The following is a 27,609-nucleotide window of genomic DNA, read 5'->3' as shown; positions in this document are numbered from 1 at the left end:
CCTTGGATAAGGATTTACCTTAATAAGTCTTTGAAATCTATTTATTTTAGGATTGTAAATATTTGTACTTGCCCTAATTGGAATATACTTGAGGGACCATCTTATGTTGCAACTAGGTTTCCTAATCTTGCATTCAAAGCCAAGGTTCTCTATTGGAATATACTTGAGGGACCATCTTATGTTGCAACTAGGTTTCCTAATCTTGCATTCAAAGCCAAGGTTCTCTGCTAACCTGACATTAATTGGTGACATGGCTACATGATTTGGTTTGTTCCGATGACATATTAGACCTGTTTGTTGTACCTTAAAAGATGTAACTTTTAATTTCTAGCTTTAAAAAAGTAGGAATGTAGTGTTTGTTTTATCTTGTAGAATTCTAGTTTATAATTTTTATTAACTTTTAGAAGGGGTAGAAGTTGATTTTTTCAAAGCTGTGGTACTCCATCTTCTACAACTTCTGATTAAGCAGTTATATTTTTATGACAATTTTGTCCCTATTTTTAACAAAGAATTACTCTTCTGTCCACGCAATCAAATATCTATTTTCTCCACCGTCATCTTCATTTTCAGATCCCTTCTTCTCTCTTGCTATTTCCCTTTCTCTCTATACACTAATTAATTTGTTTATAACACTTGAAACTTATACATATACACTAATTAATTTTTAAATTATCATTCTATAACTATTAAGAGTATTATGGATAATTATACAAAAATAAGTTATTTTACAACTTATGGTATCAAACACCACAACTATTTAACTACAACTTTTGAGAAATTGTAACAAATAAGTTCACAATTTATTCTAAGTTTTAGAAGTTATAATCTAAAAAATTAGAAGTTATAATTTCTCTAATTAAATTACAACAAATGGGGCCATTGTCTCTATCATATTTTATTCTCATATGTCATCACAACGATATAAACTTGATTTTACCAATACATAGAAAATTTGTTGCAAAATCCTCTTTAATATTTAGATCTACATGTATTGTATAATTTGACATGATGAGAGTTTGTCCATTGTGTTTAATTTTTATTTTAAAATCTTTTTATTTGCGAATCCTTAAATTAGTTTTGCGTTATTTCATTCTTTGAAATTATAGTAGTAATTTGGAATGTGAGATTATAATATGGTCGAAAAAAACATACTTATAAATTACAAAGTGCTTTTAGAGACAAAAAAATATTTTTAATATTTTTAATAAATTTTTGACGGATGGGCGAGAATGAAAAAGGAAAATGGAATGTAGAGAATAGGTAGGGAAGTACCTAAAGAACTAAACTAACTTAATAATCTAAAACAAAAATAAATAAATAAATAAATTACACTTAAAAGACTTTTAGGTGTGCCCAATTCACACGAAGCCTGGTATGATTTACAAGTGTCATTGAAGATCAGATCACTATGGTTTACTTCTACTAACTTAAACATCTTATCTAACTCCAAAAACATTATTAAATTAATGAAGTGGAGTATAAAAAGACTAAGTGAATCCCATTCATTTCGTCCTTGTTGAGCCCATCAACAAGCGTTAAAAAGAGCTATTTTAACAACACGGGAAGTCACCGCTACTTCTATTTCCAACTTTTCAACAAAGAGATGGGTGGGTTGTTCGTATCATAGGAGGGAGATCAAACAAAATTGAGTAAAAGCACCAAACTGGGGGTGGTGTTAACTGTAATATACTTGCCGCCAAGTCAGAGAGGCTAGCAAAAATCCAAGTTAAATTACACATTAAACATCATAACTGTAAAACCAAAAAATTCAGATAAACCAGCAATCCCCGAAAGTGTGTTCTTGAATGTTAGAAACAATCATCATAATCACAGCTCTCATTCATTTCTATATGTTGTAACAACAATTGTAGTATTACCATAGCTGATTCTTGCCACTTACCAATTTTAAGGGAGTCGAGCCTATTTCGCAGAGATGCATAGGGAACAACCTAAATAGTCGCCTAGCTGGCGTTGGAGAACAGATGTCAAACGAACAATTGGAAACATTCCCAGAAAATTTCAAAGGCGAAAAAATCCGGCCCCCCATGGAAATCCAAATCTACGGCCTGCATCAGAGTAAGTAGAAGTAAACCATGAGATCATTTAAATTGAATCTCTAAATATATTGGTTGAGATAATTAAATTGGGGTTACATTGATCTACTTGTGTTTCCCATCATGGAATTGGGCATTTTTTGATGACTTGAACGTTTCCAGAAATTCTTTAGCCTTCTGTACTTCTTGCTTTTGCCTCGACTTGTCCCATTTGTGTTCAGCAGTCAGTATCTCAACTATGCGGGGCAATGCGCGGGCTGCTGCATCCGTATCAAGGAAAGCAAGCCGAGATCTCCTGGCAATGAAATCCACAGCTGATTCACAATACTCTTGCCTAGCACAATATGCAACCTCAGCTTCTAGGAAGGGGTATCCATGGGCAAGTCGCTTCCCCAAATTTTCATTCTAGACATTGGAAAAAGATTTACAAAGTCAATTTATAATCCAGTTCCATAATAGATACCATGAGTATTTTAGAAGAATCAACTTTTCAAAAGGCTAAATAAATTAATTTTATAAAGTCAACCTTATCATGTTTGCTACTTCACAAAGACAAAAATAATTTTAGAAACCCCGTGTATTAATGATGGATTAACATGCATCCATTAATTCAAACAAGGTGGAATACAAATTTAGACCACAGATCTGAAACAATCCAGTTGGTTATCCAGTGATATCCGAGTTCATGAATGCCTTGATATTTAGTTTGTTTATAAAAATTACAAGCAAAGGGATGGGGATGAGTCTAACATGCTATATCTAGAATCTCTGCATCATTATGCAAATTCAAAGATTGATGTCTACAAAGCTTTATAGTCTAAAGCACATGCTAAAGTTCGTGACACAAGGCCTAAATCAAATTATCCAAGAACATAAAGGTACTACACGCAAATCAACTCAAACCATTGCCGCCTTGTGCATGTGAGCATCAGATAGAAAAACTTGCACAGGGAGAAATTATAGGGAAAAATACATTAGATCAAACAGTGTAATTGGGAAAAATCTTTTGATTGATCTGTTTACTAATTTTACTTGTATGGGTTTGAATACAAAATAGTGTCAGAACAAATATCAGCTGCCAAAGTTCTGTCATGCACTCTGGGAAATTTAATTTCTAGAAGAAATTTCAAACAGTTAAGTGTGTACGACTTAACAGGGGAAAAAATTATGCCAGAAGTAATTATTGAGCAAGGGTGTCAAACCTGAGCTATGGCAGCCACTCGTTCAGCCAGAGTACCATATGCACGTGACAAATGCTTTGCTGAAGTTGTGTCCATTACTCCTGGGACAACTTTGCCACCATGTGACCTCTTCATGCGGACATATTGTTGAGCAAGGACTGTAAAAGAAGCTGGGTCCCATCCATCACCCCCAAGAAGACATAGATTGTATGTCAAACTTTTGTTGGTAGGATTCAGCTTTCCAGACTTTATAGCAGCATCAACTGCATCTTCTGCCATGCTTACTCATGCCCATGAAAAAAGGGTTTAATAAGGATATGGCGAAAGGGTATCGATGTCCCAATTCAAATATTAATATTCCAGGATAAATCGAGAAAACAGCACTTACAGTACATGCTGTTATGTACATCAAAAAATAAGCCATAAAGAAAGGTCAGGCATAGAAGCGATAGCACACTATTACTCAAAAAAATTTAACTAAAAACTAACATGACAGATTAAGAAAAACCAAAAGAAAAAACAGAACCACTGTGCATATTGCATAGTCATTCTCAGTTGTCAAATAATGGCACATGTATGGAGATATAGACTGGCCAAAATAGAATGTACCTTCTATATGTCGTCCATTTTCCACCAGTAATTGTGACTAAACCAGGGTAATCTTCACATACAACATGATCCCTGGAAATGCTCTCAGTGTTCTTTGCATTAGGATCCATTGCCAATGGGCGAATCCCACTCCAAGCAGATAGAACATCTACACGGCGGACCTAAATTGTCACAGTCAAATTTTAGAATCCATTAAATGCTTAATAAGACAACAAAAAAAACAAGACACCTAGGCCAAATCACTTATAGTGATCCCTAATATTTGTGAAAATATACAAATCAACATAGATGTGATGGAGAAGACTTGAGAGTCTAGGAGAGTAAATTGTAAGAAACCTTTCTGATAATATATTGATGTGTGAAGAAAAACATTTAGAACATCAATTGTTATTGCTTCTCAAGAGCATGATCTTGTAGCCATATACCACCAAGGAAAAGAAAACAAATGATGATAATAATAATTGCTCCACAGATCTGAAAGAAGACTAAGATCCTAACTTCTTGAGTTAAGACCAGATTTGAGAAGCTCTCTGAAATGGAAAGGAGTTGCTTGGATTGGAAAAACCATAGAAAATTTCTTCTCATCTTTTGTATCTAAAAATCGGAATGTAAAATGGAAAGGAAGATGCTCAAATGGGAGAAATAATGGAAGGTTTCTTCTCATCTTCTGTAATTCAAAATCTCCAAATACTTTCAATTAGTATTTCGAAGAACCTATGTTAGCACTCTAACCTAGAGCCAGAAGTGTTAGCAGGAACACAGACACAGATAAAGGGAATGATATAGTGAAACAGAATAACTCATACCAGCGTTCTTCATACATCACTAACTATGCTTCATTTGTCATTTTCTTTCTGGCTAATATAAGTGCCAATATCTAACTTTATGGTATCATATGAATACAAATTGAAAAGATTGAAGAAACATATCTTAAGTTGAACCTAGATAGCATTTGTTTGATGTTTAGAAGACTACAGAGCTCTAGCAATGTGAAAAAAGGTAAGGAAGACAAAATAAAACCTATCAACTTCCATCACGAAAAGATATCCAAGTATGTCAAGGATTTTAAAGTGTTTTTTTTTTTTTTGGCTAAGTAAGGGTTAAGTGTTATAAGTGTAAACAACCATCTGATACCTACATAGTAAGATTTTTGAAAAGCAAAAGTACTTTTTGAAGTTTAAATGTGCATTATTTTTTTATATTACATTCGATGCAATTTTTAATTATGGGGATCAACACACAAGCGGCACTGGAGTTGACAAGTGAAATACATGCCAAGTGCACTTGCACATCAACAATAAGAGGAAGGTAGCAAGAAGTTGAGGCTATGGTCATAAGGACCTCAAGTGCTGCATGATATTTATTTAATACCAGCATAATTTTAGGTTCACATAAAAAAATATGATAGAAACAGACAGAAAAGCTGGACATTAACCAACAAGGGGAAGAAACTTGCTAATCTTTATCCCAAATGTATTTAGAGTATGAGAGATGCCAAGGAGACAACTAACAATTGTCACCCTTCAAGATTCTGAAAAGATTATCTTTCCTTGTGTTGATAACCAAGATGATAAAAGACAGTTCTTAAGAGAAAATTTAATCAAGAATTTCATCAAAGTTAAAATCCAAATATATTTGGAACCTAAAATTCTATGACCATGCACCCATAGAACAAGGAATCTAGATAGCAAAAATGTACAAACCTTGATATTAAGGTAATCGCAAATGGCATCCAGTATAAATTCAATTTCGTCCTCATGTGGTTCTGGAAGCATTGTAATCGTTGTGCTGGAATCTGTAGTGCCAGCTACTGTTCTCCCCAACCATGGCAACATGAAGACAACACGCCCGTCTTTTGTTTTTGGAACAATTAAGCCCATTCCTTCAGGAGAGTAATAATCAGGCAGCACAATATGAACACCACTGCTTGGAGATATCATTGGCCTTGCATTGCTGTCAGCCATTTTCCTCACAGAATCACAAAATGGACCAGCAGCATTCACAACTACTTTTGCATATGTATCAAACTCTCTACCTAAAAATTTTAATGAGCAATTAGGACCCCCCATAAAATGGAATTAATCATGTCCGCTATCTTTGATTTACAAAAATATCTATGCATTGGAACCATGGAATAGACAAGCAAAAGGTAGAGAACCACTTAACCAACAAGAAAGGACAAACATGGTGAGAGAAAGGGAGAAACTCATGCACTTTTTTTTTTTGGTGTAAAGGAGAAAATCTAAGGGACTGCTCATTTGTGGAAATAAGTCATATTTACTGCAAAAGTTTTTCATTAAAAAAAAAAAAAAAAAACAGAGAGAGAGAGAGAGAGGAAAACATACTCAAGTAAAAGATTTTCCAAATAGAAAACATGATTTTTCAGCCAACCAAAATCTATATTGATTGTATTTTCATTAATATCAAGATAAATAGTAAAAAAAACATGTGAATTTTAAAATTTACCAACAATAAATAATATCCTAATATGAAAATATCGAGGATATTAATATCATGAATAGTATTATGGAAGGTCATAGGTGTGAGCCATGGAAACAGTATCTTTAAAAACTAGAAGTAAGGTTGCATAAGAAAAACAACCCTCCCCCAACTCTTGCAAAATGGGTAGTGCACAGGGAATGATCTTTCCTTATTAGTATTATGAATTGTAAATATATTAATAAATATAAAATTTAGCTATGAATAAATTATACTATAATACTACACTATTATAATTATAAAATTGGCATGATAATAAATCATATATAGATATAATTGTTTACCGATACTATATTACAATACTACACTATTATAGTATTACGATACTATATTGACTGATAATATAGTATTGACAAATAGTAACAACAGTATTGGTTTTATAAAATTTCTAAAATCGTAGAAAAGAATTAAATTTATAATCAATATATAGATATAATTTCTATTGTAATATTAGCAATATCATAAATATTGTATTCGTAATATAATTCTTATGACATTGTTAATCTAATTCATTCATAATTTTAACATGGTAAAACTAATACTAATAAATAATTATCAAAAACTTATAATATCATGAAAGATTGTATTAATAATATTAATTTTATAATAATAAAATAACTATTAATAATTTAATATTATAGTACTAATATTAACAACAAGATACTGTACCATATAACAATTGAACACATTTTTCATACAACCATTTTGAGCTTTTTTTTAATTTTCAATAAAAAAATAGTCCTTTATATTTAACGGTTGAACGCATTTTTCAAATTTCTTGTTGTAAAGGAAAATTAGGGATAAAGGGCAAAATTCAAAATGGAAAATTGAAAAAGGTTCTGTTAACTAAACAGCCCCTTAATCCTTTTCTTAATCTGCTATATATAAGTTAATGCCCAAACACTCTTTTACACAAAAACAATGTCCCATAAAAAAGTGCCAATGCATAATGTACAACCACGATGTGTGCCCGCAAAACTTACACAGAACACCAGATGATGTCAATATCATTAGCACCACCCCCCGCTCTCCTTCCGACACACACATGTTCACACAAAAGAAAACATATGCTTGAGTGTGCCTTCAGTGAAAAATCAGGTAGGGGTGGGGGAAGGTAAATCTGACTTCAAGTCAATGTGCTTGAATGAACATGAAGCATGCAGTGGACACAAAATCTCATAATCCCGTCTTAAAGAATAAGATCTAATTGCATTTACATTGTGGTAAAAGGCACATCACAGGCCAAAAGAAGCAATATGCACATATTGACATCTTCATTTTAAAGATGACTTGCCCAAAAAAAATGGTGCTTTTTACCTGTCAAATTGTTTCGAATATGAGCACCAATTATCCGCTCACTGCCCTCATCTTTCAGAAAGGATACAACTTCAGCATGGTTAAGCACAGCTGCACCTGCTAATGCAGCAGTGCATGCTAACCCGACATTAAGTCTTGAGTCATTCATTTGTCCATCATAATAAACCACTGTCCCCTTCAGGGTTCTATCTTTGCCCTTCCTTGCAAGAGTGGGGAAGAGTTCAACAGACTCCTGTGCAGAATAATATCTTGACAGGTGCAGCAGGCGTGGTCCTGCGACCAGATCATACAGTTTCAAGCCCATCCAGTAGTACACTACCTCAAACCATCTAAAACATGGTGTCATGCATGGCAAAGCATGGCATAAGTGTGGAGCATTCTCAATAAGCTGTTTACGCTCCTCAAGGGCATGGAACACCAGCTTCAGTTGTCCATAGTCTATATTGAAAACTGCCTTCTCCAAGTACCGAACTCCTAAATTATTTATTTAGATAAGTACTGACAAGAAAAAAAAAACAATATTGACAGTTTTAAGGAATGATGAATGATCTAAGTAAATAAAAGAACGGTACAAATAGAACGTAAGATAAACAAAAGCTCCCAAGTACAAAGAATTATAAGCAGTAAATGAACAAAATTTCCCAAACAATTCGTAATTTATTTACAATAGGTAAAGCAATTGATTAAAAATCAATGTTAATTTGTCTCTTGAAAAACAAGTATAGCAGTTCCAAGAAGAAGTTTAAATCTACTTCTGGTTCAACTCAATAGATGTAACGTAACAAAAAGCAGCATGATGTCTAGCTAATCCACATATATAAAGCATAATGTACTAGATACTAGATATTATGACACCATTAAGAGCCTCATAATTTTCCACTTAATAATAATTAGACCAGGAAGATGACATTGGCTAGCCACTTTCAGTGCCAATACACTTTCTTCGACATCTTGAGCAGAAGCAAAATGAACTGATTTGAGCTAATTGTTAATGTGCAAAAGCTCAGCTCAGATAATGGGGCTCATTAATAAGCTCTGCTCGAGTTTGATAAGATTTGTAGGAGTACCCCCTGAGCTCAGCCCATTACATAGATGAGCATTTTGAGCTTGGCTTGTACAAGGTTGTACAGCTGAAATTAATGGGTGAAAGCCAAGCTGTTTTTCCAATATTTGGTCATATTTTACTTGGTAATGTCAGATATTGCTGGGGAAAGTCTTACCATAAGATCAGACTAAAGGATTAAAATATTCACTGTCGTGACATGAGAAGACATCTTTCCCCTACTTCATTATATTGTCTGTCTCTCCAGAATCTTTTCCTACTGTAGTCTTTCTTTTTCTCTGAACATAAATCAAAAAGGATCGATGTATTACTTTTTGGTCATTACATAAATCAACACATTATTTTGGCTATCATATATTCTAGTAAAAACTTAAAGAGACTGCATCAGTTCTCTACATTCCATATATTACTGAAAGCATTTCAACTTTAATTTCCAAAAAAAAAAAATAGGGGAGAGAAAAAGAGCAATTGATACAATGACTACTTTGGATGTATAGACTCTTTGAAAAATATTAAATACCCATGTTAGACAGTTGGGATAGGACATGTTACATGTACATGTCATGACCCCAAGAATCCCCATGGATAGATTAGAAATATGAATTACATGTATTTCTCTTTTAGTTGTACTCTTATACTGTAGTTGTTAGTACCTTCATTTATAAAGCCTATAAATAGGCTAAGGGAGTTAGAGAATGGCATGTTTTGAATGATAAATGAATTCAGCCATTTCCCTCTAATCAATTCTCTCTCAATTTCCCTTTGATCTCTCTCTCGATCCCTCTGATTTCTCTCTAATCTCTCCCTTTCTCTATTCTATCTACAACTCTCCCGTATTTCTGTCTATTATCTCTCTCTTTCTGTCCAATACTCCCTCCAATCCTTCTATTCTTGGTCCTAATTCCCTCGGATTCTTCCGATTTCCAATCCAAACCCTAAGTCAAACCCTAGGTACATGACAGTACACAACATGACTGGTTGGACATGAACTCAAGGTAATACAAGCAAACATAATATTTTTGCATGAAACTTTGCACGAAACTCATTCATGTATTAAAACTAATGCCAACACTGTTTTAACCTAAATAAATAAAAGACTACTTAAAAATATAAAATTTATCCATATTTTTGTGCCCTTAAGTTAAATATGACAACTCAATAAGCACTACACTTAAACATATACTTGCACTTGACATCCATGCCCAAGTTTATGTAACATAACTTATCACAATTATAACATGTTGACATAATATAAAACATTCCAAATTTACTTCACTTATTTTTCTGTTAATGCATGTATATGAGAAAGGAATTTCAAAGCCTGTTTGGTTGAGATTTCTATTATTTTGTTTCCTTTGTCTTTTCATTTACTGGAATGGAACACGATAAAATCTTTGAGAATGCCGTTTTTGATATAATTTTTTTTTATTTTCGCATAATAAAAATTTGTTGAACCAGAGAAAATTCTGTATTGCTTCTTAAAATTAGGCATTTTTAAGAACAATTTTTTTTTAAACAGAATTTTGAATTAGCTAAATAAACCCATTTGCCTGAGTTTATCTGATGATTGCAAGACCATATAACATTTTGTAACCATAACCAAACAGGCCCTCATATTCCAAGTGAAATATATTCTGTAGCTGGAACATTGAAACATACATGTCCACACAGCAAATACAATATCTAGTCAAATTTTATTTTCTACAAGGAATTTTGTGACTGGAAGGTCATGGGTTTGCGTTAGTTTGCAACCTTGTAGAAGCAAGGGTAGGGTTGTGTACAAAAACAACCCTCCCCCAACACTGGCAAAGTAGAAAGTCTCTCATGCTAAGAGGAACCTTTTCTAATCTTGTGTGAAGTTTATCCAAATTTAAGTTTTTGGAAATTTTCCAACTATGGCCAAACTAAGCTCACCCTTGTTTGCATATTTACTAAAAATAAATCTTTTCTGTCTCTTAGTAAAAATTTTTAAGAAACAGGGAAAATAAAACCAAAAAATATGCTTTATGCTAATCTAATCTAATTAAAAACCATCCAAATGGAATAAAAGAATCTATACAAAGTCCCAACACCTTTCCACTGTCCTGCTGCATTCTTTCAAAACATTGCTCATTGTGGATCTGGATGACTTACAATGTTAAGAAGGCAATGTGGGAGACTAACTAAAACATGATGAAAATTTGGTTTGTTTTATTGGGGAATAATGTTGGTTGCTAAAGAACAAGGAGGCAACTTGAGGTAGATCAAGGAGAGAGCAAAGGGAATAACTGAACAGAGAGGGAGGCAGAAGAAGAAGAAGAAGAAGAAGAAGAAGAAGAATGTGATGATCCTTGTGTTAACATAGGGATTTTTATCATTGAAAGTGGGTCTAGCCTCTTTTTGTACATAAAAAGAGGCATTGGATGCCACATGTCCAGAGGACATGTCTCCTCAAGATAGTGGTGTGCTACCTTTTATAGGATAAGGAATTGTTTTGAATGCCTAGTTGAGCTATCCTTTGGGTAAAAACTACTCTAGGGAGAACCTTGGTTCCCACCCACATCTTAGGGGTTTAGTTATAATACTTATGATTACGGTAATTAGATTTGTAAACAAAGCTATCTATCCTTTAGTGCTGTCTGATTGGCTGAGGCATAGATCCCACATGACATGTAGTAAATGGAGATCAGGCACCTTAGCAATCTCTTAACCTTGACCTCCAATCCACAAGTTCTAGAGAGACCCATTCAAGGACTTGTGACCCTGGGCTGTGCCTTAAGCCTAAGGCCCTTGATAGGTAAATGGGAAACTTGCCATAACGATGTGCCAAGGAGATCCTCTTTGAAAAGACATCAAGACAGTATTCTAGAAGGATTGATCTCAAAAGGTACCAAAAGACAACAGGCAATTGGGTTCAGGAGGTTTCAAGGAAGAGTCACATCATGGAAATATTTCACGGCGAGCTTGTCCCAGTGGCCTGCTCCAAAGAGCATAAAGAGATGATCTCAATTAGAGGCACTGAACGCATGTCCCATGGCTTGAGGCAGTTGGTTATCATTACACGGGATTGAATGTCCCTTCTAGGTTTTCCAATATTTATATGTGCAGCAGATGATATGATGAATAGGCCTGCAACCTTGCCACGTGCAGCTTGGACCCACTTGCTGGGCCTAGTAGCTGCACCCACACTCTTGTAGCAATTTACTGCAATTATCCAATCATGTAATATACATGGAAAAACACAAACCATGGCACCAGAATGAATAAACTCAAAATAAAACCTTGTATTATTCCAAGATACCATAAAAACCAACTAGAAAATGCATCCGAACTGCTGCTTGCACGATGACATGGTCAAAAAGAACTGTAGGCCAAAGTATCATATCATTCCACAAAATTGAACAAATACACGGGCAATTTGCTTAGGCGTATCTTGAATTACTTTCTAAGTAACCCCAGAACATGGTCCAACTAGAAAATTTAGGTTGACCAAATCTTTTAGCAAGAGCAGAAGGAAATATGATAAACAAAAGAAACTCTACCTCGAAGATTTAGAAATGTTGCACAACCTAAATGGCATTCATAGAAAAGCACAATCTCGTGGCAATATCCTAAAAGATGGCTTCTTCGAAACCCAAAGCCCCTCTCAAATTAGCTCTATTGATGCATTATCCACACACATACGTACAGGTGTAAACAATAACCAGAGACACTTGGAATTCGACGAATGCAGATAATTCACAAACTTACCTCCATGAATTAGCTTCGTGGATCGCGATGATGTGCCGGACGAGAAGTCCTCCCGCTCGACGAGGCCCACGCGAAGGCCTCTGGTGGTGGCGTCTAGGGCCACGCCGCAGCCGGTGGCGCCGCCGCCGACGACAAGTACGTCGAGCGGGTTAGCGGGGCTGGCGCCGATCAGTGCCGACTCCTGGACTCCCCTCGCCGGAACGGAGGCGAAGGGGTCGGCTATCTTCCTCCTGAAGGCCCCCAGGGCGTCCCCGTCACGGTCGTTGTAGGAGATGGAAGAGTCACGGAGACAGGCGTACGCGCCGGCGGCAGCGGCGGCAATCGTCCCGGCGGTGGCGCGGTGGCGATGCAAGCGAGAGAACGTGGTGGCCATGGTGGCGTGAAGGGAAGAGACGGTGGTCTTCAGGAGATCGGAACATTCAGTTATTATGCTGCTTCGGGAGTCGAGAAGTCTAGTGGAAATAAATTTACGTTAGTGCCCCTGGGTTAAATAATAAAATAAAAATTAAATTACACTAACGCTCCCAAAGATTAGGCCTAATTCTAAAAATATTATCTCTATTTTGACAAATTACCATAACCTTTTTTGGCATAACAAAACTGGTAAAATAACCATTCCTGCCTATATCTATTTCTCTCCTCTTTTCACTATTTTTTTTAATTTTATAAATTTTTTTAAAAAAAGATAAAAAAAATATAATTGTTAATAATTGAATTTCAACCATAAAAAAGTCAAACTTAAATTCTAACCACAATTAAAATTAAAAAAAAGGCATTATGATTGTTACTATTACCATATAATGAAGAAAAAAATAAAACATGGGTGCATTTTGAAAATTATATAAAATTTTAAAATAATTATCTAATGGTGGGGGATTAAATATACCAAGTTTTGAATTCCATGAGCTGTTATTGAATTTTTTTTTTAAATAAAAGGGATGCCTTTGCAATTAAACGTAACCATAAGGGTGTAAGTATAATTTCTCCAAAATAAACCCCAGGCAACATTCGGTGTTTCTGTATATAGTCACGAGACTCGTGTCAATGTCCTAAAAGCTTAGAGGTGCGTTGGTTTGATTGAAATTTGATGGCACAATCTCCGTGACCGATCAAATTTCAGTTCGATTTGGATTTGTCCACTTACAGCGAATGAGTTCAATTCCACTTTTAAGGTTAGTTTTGTTTGGGATTCTTACGGTTAGTTGGAAAATATTATTAATATTTTTTGACCTACCTCTTAAACTACATAATGCATATAAAATGATAAAAATATCCTTCATCTAAGCCGGTAAGATACATGACTAAATTACCTATCATCTAAAACAGTAAGATGGCGCAAGACGATTAGGCGTAAAGGATATTTTTCATTTTATATATATTGTATAACTTAATAAGTTGTGTTAAAACGGATATTAATAACATAGTCGATTTTAATTTAAGTTAAAAGGTGAATTTATTTATTTTATTATATATTATTATTCAATTTAACATTTATTTAGTTTTAAAATTATCTTAATTTAATAGCCATCACCCTGAATAATTAAACTAATATTGGACTCACACCAACTAAGAAATTGACTACTTTTTTAAAAGTTTAAGTATTAAGTTGACTTAATATTAAATTTATACAAATATTTAAATTTTTACTTAATTATTTAATTTATTTTATTTTTTTACAATTAAATAATAAAATATGTCACGTCAGATTATAACAATGACAAATCAAATCTAAATCTAGAGGTATTTAATTCTATAGTTAATTTGTCTAGCTTATGCCTTCTCTTGATGATCAAGTATAGGCACAAATATAATTTGCTTACTCCTAAAACATAAGTTGAGCGATCAGATAAACGATATATCAATATCAATTCAGTGAATCGTGAGTTTAATTCTTGCTCTACGTAGTGAGAGAGAGCATCACACATGTGATTTACCTCTCCTAACATAATCAAGGGTACAAACACCGAAGATCATGCAAGAATAATCATTCTAAATATAATTTGTTTAATCAATTATAGTATTAAATATAAATAAAATTACTAAAAATCAAATCCTATTATATATATACATGATCCATCCAAATATAGATAGTAGATTTCATATTTAATATTTTTTATAATATAATATTTTATAGAAACAAATATTATATATTAAATTAAATATAAACTTTTAATATTTAAATATGTTTATTACTGTACATAATATATTATATATTTAATATATTGTTCAAAAACCAATTGCAAGGACATTTCACGAAAAACGTATAATTTATCTATGATATTCACTTTAAGAAATTTTAAGAGTGTGTTTGATTGCACATATTTATCATAGAAAATATGTAATTATTACAATATTTTCTTTGAAAGAAATCAAACACTTTTAATTTTTTTATGAAAAAATGTGTATGGTACAAACATTTAAAACTTCTTTTCATGGAATTCATTTTCCAAGAGGATATGGTAATTTTTGTTTTCTAGGTAAATATTACCTGAAATTAAATTCTAAATAATGCAATCAAACACACCCTAAATATTATTTATCTCATAAATTATATTTTAAAGATTTGTAATGTTGGAGTTGAGGGAGGTGGAACCCATATCCATATGCTCTGCAAAAACATTATCCTAACAAGAAGGAAGGAGATAAAGTTAGTTGAAGATAAATGCGCGTGCGTATATGCTGCATCTAAGGTGCCTACCTTTGAGGAGATTTGTGTTATGGAGAACCAAAGCATATGTTCCATTCCAACACCACTTGTCAATTATGCTGTCTCCTCGATCTCCTTGTCCTTTGACCAGAAGCTGCCTGAGGGAACGACGCCGCCGGAGAAATGGATGTGGAGGAGCACTGGAGCAGTTGGGGTTGGGGATCATGTCGAAGAAAGTTGTTCCTCCCCCTCATGCCATTCCCTTGCATGTGTCGAATATAATTGTAACATCTTTTATCGAATAATAAGAAAAATCGAGACAACTTATTCTGATAGGTCTACGCAAACTTTTTAGGGAATTACCCATCATTGAACTTCTCCAGCTCAAGCATGTTTAAACTCGAAGTTTTTTACTTACATTCAATCCAAAAGATATCCAATTAATGTTATTTTCTTTCTTATTTATTTTCGATATATACTACCCATCTCCAAACTCTTAAAATATTACAATAATAGTTTTTAATTTTTTTGAATCCGATAGTCGTAGTATTATCATCATCATCATTATTCAACAATATATTCATGTCCATGCCTAGTAAGACAAGTAAACACGTGAAAGCGAAAGCCCGATTGCTTCTTGAGCACATATATTTTATGTCCAAATAAATGTAAACTTAATTTCATTCTTCCAATTTACCTAATTTAGAGAAATTCACAAAAAAAAAAAATTGTATATAATAAAATTAAATTTAAAATCTAAAGAATATTAGGGGTTGTTCTATGTTTCAGTTTTTAGTTTTGAATTTTAAATTTATTTTTAGTTTTATATTTTGAAATTACTAAAAATATGTTCTTTTTATCTGTAATATTTTTCGTGTTTTAAAAATTTTGAACGTGTCTGTGATAAAAATAATCAAAACGACTTTTTATTGTTTTGAGTTTTTTTTTTTTTTACAAAATTTTTCTTTGTTTTCGAAAATATATTTTTTAAAATATGAAAGTAAATACGTTTTCACTATTTTAAAAAATTAAAAATTGAAAATAGTTTAAAAATAACAAAGAAAATAGCGCCTTAGTGTTTCTACCTTAATAACCAACCAAAACCTCATTAACACCATTTGAGATTTTGTGGCAAGTAATTGAGGTTATAACTTTGATAATTCTCAAGATTTATTAACAATACTAAAAAATAAGAATAAAAAATTTAATCAATTCGAAGTTGTTATGTCTTTTATCTATCACGTTCCAACAAATTCAAAATTCTTCTAATTAAAGTAGCAATGAAGTTCAGGTAAGACGTCTCGGATGAGCCTTCCAGCCATACTTAGATAAGTATGTTGCATTAAATACAACCCATCTTAACTGATGAATTCATGTGGGTTTGAACAAATAGGCACCTCAAAAGCTCCACAATTCTTGAATAGATTGAAATTATATACCCACTTGATATCAGGCTATAAGTATATAATTTATTGTATTTCATATGATAAAATATTATATTGTTTAAATACATAAATTATGTATGGTGTGTGTATTTATATATTCTGCTGCATATATTTGATGTGCAAAAAATTTTAAATTTACTTGCATAGGCCTAATAGACTAGTTTATCTTGAACTTAGATTCATTTTGCAATTTTATCTCGTTTTGAGTTTTACTTTAATTTGGTTATCAAACTTTAACATTAGTTTCAATTTTATCCTTAATCGGCCAAGCATGTGCACCAGCATATGTGGCGGCTTAGGTGGTGTGTCGATGTGTCTAATAATTGACACATTAGCAAAATTGGGCAAGATTTGGATCGAATCTATGTGTAAATTGGGTAGGGTTTGTTTGGATCTGAGCAAGATCTGGGTGTGATTGGAATGACTATTTCAATGGTAGACAGAGGTAGGGATGGACGATGACAAGGAAGTTGGAAGCAATTCCAGTGGTGAGGGAGATCGGTGATGATGGTGAGCAAGTCGATCGACGATCGTGAACATGAGGAAAACATCAGTCGATGGTGACGAATATGGGTGTTGTCAGTAGTCATGTTACAAGGAATAGGATGAAGAAGATGATCGAAGCAAAGCAAGGTGGCTGATACAAATGAAAGGTCGATCTGTGGTGGTCAACCAAGAAGACAACTGAGAATAAAAATTGAAATAAAAAAGTCACCGAACGGTGGCCAACGTAGAAATCAAAATCGATGGCCAAGAAGACAACTAGAGCACGATGGTTGACGTAGAAATCGAAAAATCGTTGGACGTTTGCAGAGGCCTACTCGATCGACAATGAAGCTTTCAAAAGTCACGAAGCCTACTCGATCGACGACCATAACGAACGGACACAGTGGCAGAGGCCAATCATTGGCGACGGAGGCACAGAAGAAAGTGGCCAAAGATGGTGCGTGGTCAATAGTGGTGACCGGATCAAAGCTGTTGTCGACAGTTGAGTTGCAGGAAGTCCGATGAAGAAGACGACTAAAATACTCAAACTAAGGCAAAATGACATCGTTTTGCCTTATTGTTTGCAGCAACAGGAAGACAAAACGACGTTGTTTTGTTGATGCGTCAATTATTAGATACATCAATATGCCACCTTAGGTGCCACATATGCTGAGGTACACGACTGACTAATTGAGGATAAAATTGAAACTAATATTAAAGTTCAATGATCAAATTGAAGCAAAGCTCAAAATGGGAGAAGCTCAAAACAGGAGAAAATTACCCTAAGTTTAGGATAAGCCAGTCTATTAGGCCTAATCTTTATGTTAAACTAACTTGTTATTTATATATTAATCATTTTATCCATTTTCACTAGTGAGTAAAGATCAAAATCAACACTTTACCTATTTGTATAATTATTTAGTAAGTATTTAAAATATGCCTTATAATTATATCTTTTAAATATAAAAATTTAAATTTATTTCAATTTTAAATATATAATTGAGATTTATTATAATAAATGTTTAAATAATTTTTTTTGACTCAAAATATAAGGCTACATTCTCTTTGTTGTTTTTAATCCGTTTTAAGTTTTCAATTTTTTAAAACACTGAAAATGAGTTTATTTTGCTATTTTTAAAAACGCGCTTTTAAAATAAGAAAAAAAATTATAAAGAAAACTCAAACAACTTTTTGTTTTTTGAGTGTTTTCAACTAAAACACAAAAAACGGTACTCCCTCCCCCAAATCTCTCACACCCAGCTTCTTCTCTATCTCATTTTTCCTTTCTTCTCTCCCTTGGCTGTCAACCACACCCATGCTCGCCACCGCCACCGTTGTTGACCGCGCTCGCCATCACCACCGTTGTTGACCGCGCTCGCCATCACCACCACCGTCATCGATAGCGCCAGCCACCTGCAATGCAAGCCCTTGGGTGTCGGGTTTTTGGGTAAGTTTCTCCTATCTCTTCTCTCTTTTGTTGCTGGTTTTTGGGTATGTTGGTTGATGGACCTTTGAGTGTCGAGTGGTTGCCTCTGATTGTCGAAAACCACAGACTACAGTGGTTGGTGGCGACGAGTAGTGAGTTTCAAGTCTTATAGCTGAAAATTAAAAATTAGATCTACAAAAATTCAACTATTAAATTTGGCTCATTTTTATGTATGTTAACTCGCTTGGCTTAGAGTTTCTAATGGTAGGCTCTGAACGTTGAAATTTCTGGCCGGCAGTGGTCACTAGCGACGAAGAAGATGTAGGACGTCAGAGAGTAGAAAAAGAAAAGAGATAAAAAGAAAAGGAAAAAAAGAAAAAAAAAGAAAAATTTATTTTTAAAATTTGAAAATATAATTATATATTTATTTAAAATTTAAAAAATATAGTATATCTATATTATAATTAAAAATATAAGATAATATATAATATATATTATTTAGTGTATTACACATATATATTATGTATAATAATATTTAATATAAATTATTGCTAACAACAATTCATTAATTAAATTTATTGTTTTATTTTAATAGTAGAATTTTATTAAAAATGATTAATTTTATTATTTAGTAATTAAATTTATTGAATAAAATATTATAAAATATTTTTTTCAAAATAACAAAGTAAACATGTTTTTTAATTTTTTGATTTAAGAAAGAATTTGTCTTCAAAAATTTCAAAACAGACATTTAAAATGTAAAATTGAAAATGAATTCAAAACTAAAAATTAAAACACGAAAGAGAACATAATCTAAATTTTTTATAATTATTGATTGACCCATTCCCATTCTCCACTCAATATATATCTATATATATCAAGAACTAGTTTATTTCTAATGTATTCTAAAATAGATTCATCAAAATCACTAAACCAAACTTTCCAAATTCTTCCAAGCCTCTTATGAGATGCCTAATCTTTCCTTGGGGATCTTTGACAAATACAATAATATACACGCATGCAAATATCAAATTTAATTAAATATTGGTCATTTTGATGTTTCTTTTCACTAGCAATATTAATATATTTTTCTCAAAATAATAGTTTTATGGAAGTTAACCCTTGCATTAAAACTTGAAATTTTATGTTCAAGTAATTAGTTGTCATTTGATTTGTTAAGTAGCAACTCATAATATGATTTATAAGTATAGAGATAGTTTTTATAAAACACAATTCAAATGAAAAAAAGTTTTAAATCACATATCTGATAAACTCTTTTCCAGAGACAATTACTACAAGCTAAGCTCTCAACACGAGACAAATCCCTATATATGATCCCGAAAATAAATAAATCTAAATCTAGCAAGGAGAATCATAGGATGGGTATTCTAAGCCTTCTTGTTACCATGTGCCTTGATCTCCATCAACCTGGGATAAGATATTCCACGCTCAAAAGGTGTACAAAGAACTAATTTTTGTCATGATCCTTATCACGAAACTCAACTCAAAAGGTGTACAAAGAACTTAAAAGGGTGAGCTAAAGGTACAACATTCTACACTATTTTTACTAGTTTATAAGTTGTCTCCGTAATTCTTTCCTGACTTAAGCATCAAAATGGAATCATCCTGGTCAAGCCGTGGGGCAATTATTCTTCTTTCACATGTCTAAGAGGAGCAAGACCAAATTAGTTCAGGACAAGGTTTGAGTCTAGTGGGAGTAGTACATATTTAATTAGTGACTGATTCAACATTATCAATTTAGTGTCGTCTGTAGGAATGAAGGTTTTCTGACTTATCGAGATGGTTGGCCTTCCAATTGATCTTCCCATCATTGACAATAATCCACCTGATCCAGGCACAAGAAAGATAACTAAATAATTCTCTTGTAGTCATAGACCCCTTGGCTCTTCTCATATAGTTAAATGAGTTGAAGAGACAAGTCTAGATCCCTATTAACAACCAAGGAGGAAGTGATACTAGGAACAATAATCAACCTAAACAACCAAAGTGTGGGAGATAATAATAGCCTTCAAAATTATACTGTTGGCAATTGAGCTAATAACAAAGAGGAAAGAATAATTCGTGGCAACTCACCACCCCGTTAAACTTTGTCGCACAATCAAGAGGACTAGTAGTTGAACCATCGAGACCACAAGAGCTGAAGCAATCGCTCATGATCCAAGAGTGATGAATGTAGAAGGAAATGAGATCATTGTTATTGCCAAAGTCGTTAATGATCCTAAAGTTGAAGTTTAAGTGATAAAGAGGTTTAGGAAATCATCTGTGATCTTAAACGCTTTAAGGAAGATAAGGATGCCAAATAGCCCGATTAGCTATGAATTATCTCTCTCAATACGTACAAAGTCAATCTACTCTTGATTATTTTGAATATTCTCACATTAATAAGTTTTCAAGAACTAAAGACCCCACCAAACATGTACATATTAATCAAGACAACATGGACGACAAGGGAACCCCAGATGCAATGATTTGTCGAGCTTTTGCCTGTACTTCTCATAAAAAGGCACGAGATTAATTGGTATGATACCCTTGCTAAAGGAAGTATTGAGACGTTTTCTCAATTGGAACACTAGTTTATTGAAAGATTCCAAAGAAATCAATAACCCTCGAAAACTAGTTCAATGCTCCTTCATGTGAAAAACAAAATTGGGGAGACACCAAAATAGTATATGAAAAAATTTCAAACCATTGTCTTTGAAGTTGATAAAGTAGATGATCTATTGGTTATTGCAACAATAACCAATGAGTTAAAGAATACCAGCTTCATTTTCTCTTTTCTAAAGAATCCCCTCAAAAGTTGAACAAGTGGTACATCCGCTCTCGGTGATGCATTAATGTTGAAGAATGACACTTGGCTAAAGGAGCCTAAATTGATAGTGAAAAAATCAAAGAGAAAAGAGGATGATCTCACTCGAAACATTGAGAAAATGAGGGAGAACCCCTCAAAAGATAAGAGTAGTTATTTAACGATAAGAGTAGTTTGAGAATGGAACCAAATCAATGTGCTTAGTTTGTATCTTTATTTGGATTTTGAATTAGATTGACATAAAGTTATGTCTAGCTAGATTAGAGGACCAGATATTTCAAGTAATATAGTCACTTTTCTTAAAATTAATTGAATGGCTAAACACTAAAGGCACTAGCAAAGTGATTGGGCATAGGGTGAGTGGAATATTGGAAGTGAGATAAGACATTATTAATGATCTAACTTGACAAAGATTTGCGATGGTGTTATGTTAATTACATATGTTGAAGGATACTTATGGGTATAGATAAATGGTAGTCTCACTCCCCTACCTAATCCAACTTCCACTTGATCGCATAGAAATTGTATGAGATTCTCTATTCTAAATCGATATGGGTAGTGGTAGATCTACGATATAGTTATGGCAGGGCCAATACCTACATCCAGTTGGGGACCTAGTGAATTGGTTGATAACAAAAAAAATAAATAAATAAATAAATGGCAAAGCTCACTTTTCATGCATGAAAAAGTTACATCATAAGCCTTCACTTGCGATTTATTTTTTCTATCGAAATCAAATGTACGAGGGGCGGGAGGACCGCGCAAGGGCGATAATCTCAAAAAGTTAAACCATACATAAATTTCATAGAAGACTTATAATCTGGATCACTTTTTATATATGAATTTACACAATTTGGTCAAATTATATATAAATAATTATTTGGGGTAAATATTTGAAAAAAATGCAGAATTGTATAATGTTTTTTTTTAAATTTTTTCAATAATATACTAAATTTTGTGCATGGTTAATTTTAGTTTTATAATAGAATACATTATTTAAAAATATCTGGAAATCTATATGATTTATTGTTGTTGTTTTTGTGATTGTGATGAAATTGTGGTAGATTTTCTCAGGCTCCAAGGGGCATGGAAGACTGATGAATGTTCAGAGTTTGGTACAGTATTAAAATTTACAATTTTAAATAAAGCTAAAAGATTAGCATCTTCTTTTCGATAATTAAAATACAGAAACAAATTTATTATAAAGTATAAAATTTAAGGACTAATAGTGTAATTAAAATAAATAAAAATTATAAAATTTTAAACTAATTATTCACAAAACTCATTTTTATCTAATAGAATGGTTTATATTTGATATAAAATCAATAAAAATATAAAGTTGGTATAAAAATATTTATAAAATGGGTTTCCAAACTAATTGACACATAGTTTTCCACAAACATCATAAATGTTTTTCTAAAATAATTTATAAATGCATAATTTTTCATTAATTATGTTAACAGAAGGGTAAATTGCCAAAATGAAAAAAAAAATATTCAATTTTCACTTTACCCACTCAAATCACCATGGGAAATTCTATTTGCAGCCTCCATTTTGTTCTTTACAGCCATCATTTAATATACCTAAAATACCATTATTTAAAAATTTATTTTTACCCTCCTTATTACACCCATTTTCTTTCTCAACAAATCGCTTCTCAGTCACCATACGTGACCGCCTATTCAAATCAAAAATGATGCAACCCGTCGGATGCGATAGGACGAAGACAAAAAATGAATGAAAATACAACCATAGAATAGAAAAGAATGGTGATACATACAAACACATACACAAACACACATATACATATACACATATATACATACATACTCATACAGACACATACACATCCGAAGTCACACAGACACACATATAGACACTTCTGAATGCATAAACACACACACACACATATATATATATATAGACATAGACGGCGGCCATATCCATCGGCAGCTACTATACCCACCCGTGGGAGCCATGAAGGCCGCCTCCGAACCCTTGGGTTCGGGGCCATGAAGGCTGCCCGAATTCTCCTCTTTTACACTTCACGACCTTCCATGTCTTCTATATCAATCTATATATATATATATATATATACATATTAATATTATATATCGAGGGAGAGATTATATATTAAACAGTCAGTGGCGTTTCGTCAAAACGCGAGCTATGCTATCAACCTCAATGTTTTACTTTTTATTATGTTATTATTATTATATAAGCAAAGTCTTAGTGTTTTTTTTTTTTAATAAGACTTTTGAAAGACTACAAAAACATCTACAACTATCATTAGGGTATCTTGAGCATTACAACGGAAAATAGACTTTATATAGAGAAACTAGTAAAGAAAAAACTTCCTCCAAAATATAAGAGTAAAAAAAAATCTCGTGTATAACAAGCTCATGAAATACCGTAAACCTAAGAATAAGAATCAAAGCAAATTTCGAAGACAACAAATAAAATTGGATTCTGTCAATATCTTAACATCCTTAACTCCCTTAAAAAAATATATTTTTTAAATTATCTTACTTAAAAAATAACAAATATTAACTATATTAACAAGATTTAACTCATTTATAAAATAAATTTATGACTTATTTTATTTAAAATTTATCTAAAAAAAATTAAAATTTAACCTGTTGAACCTGTTTGAATATCCGAAACCAAACATCCACAAGATTGAAGCAAACAAATACACAAAAACAATAAAGTAATGCTTACACACTCACACAAAGAGACGAAAGAGTTTACGTGTTCGGATTCAAAATAGAATCCTACTCACGGCAGGGACTTTAGACCCCTAGTCAATCCATTGGATCCGAACAACAAGATTATACAAAATAAGATTACAATCATCCAAACCCTATAAACTGAAAATACCCAACTTACAGTGACATACGATCCAGATAAAGAAGCACAAACTTACAATCTCAACAAGAATCAAGAGCACTCTCACAAGCATCGATCACTTACACACAATACATCAAAAGTACATAGAAGGGATCAGATTTCAGATTTGAGTTTCTGTAATAGAGGGCGAGAGAAAATGAGAGAGTGAGACAAAGCATTCTGCCTTCTCTTTATATCCGTCCGCATATATATATGTGGGCAACCAAGTGATGCAAATCAACGGACATCATGCTGCCACTGCCATCAGCTTTATAACCAACTTAAATAACAACACATATATATATATTTCTCACAAAAAATACAGAAATAAATTGCAACCTATTTGAGACAAATATCTAACATAGCCAATTATTACCAAACATTATCTAATAATTTTTATTCAAAATATTTTAATTTTTTTCATACGTGCATGAGAAGAGCTTTGAATGGTCTCCATTTGGTCTCCATAATTAATTGTTGTTAATTAGGCTAATGATGTTAATCTTCATTTTCCATGGAGTTGAAACTATGAGGACACTGTGAGAAAAGACTTATTTGACTCGTTCTTGTAAATTTGAGTTCTTAATTTCCTTAATTAATTATTAATTTAGTTTTGTGATCGTCACAGATATATATATATATATATATTTATATGGTTTGATTGCGATGGAAAATGACTTGTCACTACAAAAAATTCGAGATTTAACAACGATTTTTTAGCGACGGACATTTCCTTCGCTATTTTAGCGATGGAATTGCGATGGATTACGGATTTTTTTTTGTGAGAATTAGGGACGGATTTTAGCAACGAAAAAAATTCGATTGCTAAAAAATAAAAAAATTATTTTTTAGCGACAGAAACAATAATCCTCTCTAAAATTAGAGACGGAAAATTTGCTAAATTTTAATAATAAAAAAAATTAAAAATTAGATTTTTATATAGTGACGGAATTTATTTCTATCACTAATTTTAGCGACAAAAAATAAATTCCATTGCAAAATTTTAAAATAAAAATTAATTTTTATATTAGTTTAAATAATTAAAATAAAATTTTAAATTTAAATATTCTATTATTAAAATTTAGCAATGGATTGTCGCTAACTTTAAAATAAAAATTTAAAATTTAAAATTAGTTTAAATAATAAAAGACATTAAAAAATTAAAATTAGCGACAGATTATCCAAATCTGTCACTGATTTAGCGATGGAATATTCAATCTGTCACTAAAGTTAATTTTTTATTTTTTATTTTTATTTGATTAATTTATAAATATTTAAAATTGGGATGAATATTTAAATATATAAATATTTAAATTTTATAAAAAATTAAATATATATTTAAACATGAGATGAATATAAAAAAATTAATTTATAAAATTTAAATAAATATATTAATATTAAAAATCATAATATTGCTAAATTCTAACTATATCAATTAATATATTTCATGTGCATAAAATAAAAAATATATTAAATATATAATAATTAATTATTTGTAATATTTATTAAATGTGTACAAAATGTAAACAAACACTACATTTGAAAAATAAATAAAAAGTTTAAAAACCATAATATTATTGAAATTTTCTTTATTTTAAATTTTAGAAATCATAAAAATGAAACAATATTGAGGGATTACATTATATAGAAAGGAGTTTATGAGCTATCTTGTCAATCTTTTTCTCTCTATAAATAGGAGAATTTTTTGCTAAGCTAAAAAGTTTAAAAATCATAATATATGGATGACATTGTGTCTTATACTTGATAACAGTATCATATGTCACTATCTAATATATAGACATTGTAATACAATTAAATGTATAATTAAGTTATTTATAATAAATAACTAGAGAAGTGACATGTGTTATTCTTGTTACAAAATAAAAATATATATAAAAAATATTTATTTAATATATTTAGGTAAGGTTTGTTAAAATGAGTAGAATAAGAGAGTATCAAGATAAGTTCAGAATGATTTTCGAACGAAGATATGGAATGGTTTTCCCCCTTAATAGTTATACTATAAAAAAACTATAGGGGTTAATTGTTATTTTTGAAATTTAAGTGTTATGTATAAAATATTAATGTTGACTATGAAAAAAATAAATATATCTTTTTATCATTTGTCCTCTCTATTTTTCTCTTTATGTTATAGATGAAATTAAGTAATCTGGAACCTATTGTGTTGATCAGATTAACAAACTATTAATAAATAATTCAATATATCAAATTAATTTATTATAATTATTAGATTTATAATATAATTAAATTTTTAAATAAATATTACTTTAAAATACAATAATTTAAATTATTTTATCATCACATTTTAGATAATTACAATAAGATTTTATTTAAATTATTTAATAATAAAATTTTATTTAAATTACATTATTTTTATTAATTAAATAATTATTAATATTATTTTTATAAATTATATTATTTTTATTTAATTATTAAATATTAAAAAAAATTCAAGAGGTGGGAATCTCCCTATCTCTCCCCCCCCCCCCCCCCCCTTAACAAATCCCCAAGTCCCCAAACCTCCCCCCAAATCCCTAAGTTTCCCCCCTTCCCCCAAATCTTTAAGTCCCCTTCTTTAGCACTCTAGCTCTCTTTGGTTCTCTTGCCCCTTGCTTTCACTCGCTGCCTCACCCTCGCTCGCAACTCTTGCCTCTCGCATGCTGCATTGCCCTTGCCTGCTGCATCGCCCTCGCCTCTCTGTTGCTCGCCCTCGTTTCTCGCTCGTGGCTCGCCCTCGCTCACTGCCTAGCCCGCGTCTCTCGCTTGTAGCCCTTCACCCTCGCCAAGGTTCTCTCGCTGTATTAAATTATTTCTTTTTATTTTTTGGGTATTTATTTTATTTCTTATTTTTAAAATTTGTTTGCTACTAATGTTAAATTTAGTAAATTTGTAGTGTTTTCAGTTCATTTTTGTCTGTTTAATTTTTTTAATTTTTTTTCTTTTTTACTTGTTGCAACCTTGGTCTTTTAAGTGAATTATTAGAAATGTTCTTTTCTTTCTTTTATATGTTCTTTTTTTTACGTTATTTTATTAAAAAAACTATTTATTCATATATTTTTTATGTTTTTTTTGCCTTATTTTATTTGTTTATATGTTTTGTTTGTTTTCAGTAAATTATTAGAAATGTTTGTTAGGATTGTAATTTTATTCTATTTTTTGGATATATTTAAAGTTCAAATATTTAAGTATTAATTTTTTAATATTAATTAATTATCTTCTTTCTTAATAATTTTATGTTTGTTAGGATTGTAGTGTTCTTTTTCTAACGTAGTGAAAAAAAAAATTATTTATTTTTTAATTTTTAATTTATTTATTTTTAATATATTCCATCGCTAAATATTTTTTTAATTTTTTATTTTATATGAAAAAAGTAAAAAAATATATTTTACAAAAAAAATTAAAAAAAATAGCGATAG

The 27,609-nt window shown here is 31.8% G+C and overlaps 1 protein-coding gene across 1 annotated transcript; it reads right to left on the bottom strand.

Annotated features, from left to right (window-relative positions):
- Positions 1-1,645: 1,645 nt before the first annotated feature.
- On the bottom strand, positions 1,646-12,890 carry LOC127806873 (glycerol-3-phosphate dehydrogenase SDP6, mitochondrial). The gene is made up of 7 exons (XM_052344434.1): positions 12,453-12,890; positions 7,661-8,134; positions 5,548-5,879; positions 3,845-4,005; positions 3,257-3,515; positions 2,154-2,459; positions 1,646-2,066 (listed from the first exon to the last, which is right to left on the bottom strand). The coding sequence occupies exons 1-6, from the start codon at positions 12,823-12,825 to the stop codon at positions 2,160-2,162; spliced, it is 1,899 nt and encodes a 632-aa protein (XP_052200394.1). The 5' UTR covers positions 12,826-12,890; the 3' UTR covers positions 1,646-2,066; positions 2,154-2,159.
- Positions 12,891-27,609: the final 14,719 nt, after the last annotated feature.

Source organism: Diospyros lotus, chromosome 7 (assembly GCF_014633365.1).
Source record: "Diospyros lotus cultivar Yz01 chromosome 7, ASM1463336v1, whole genome shotgun sequence".
Classification (NCBI taxonomy): domain Eukaryota; kingdom Viridiplantae; phylum Streptophyta; class Magnoliopsida; order Ericales; family Ebenaceae; genus Diospyros; species Diospyros lotus.
Note: the sequence above shows the minus strand (reverse complement) of the source record. Positions and strands in the feature narration are given on the sequence as shown.

Bases quoted from the DNA above. Each gene is read 5' to 3' on its own strand.
- LOC127806873 (XM_052344434.1), bottom strand. From the start codon at position 12,825: ATGGCCACCACGTTCTCTCGCTTGCATCGCCACCGCGCCACCGCCGGG. The intron at 3,516-3,844 runs GTACATTCTATT...GGCATGAGTAAG, and splicing joins AAATGGACGACATATAGAAG to CATGGCAGAAGATGCAGTTG. The intron at 2,460-3,256 runs GTTTGACACCCT...TCCAATGTCTAG, and splicing joins GAGTGGCTGCCATAGCTCAG to AATGAAAATTTGGGGAAGCG.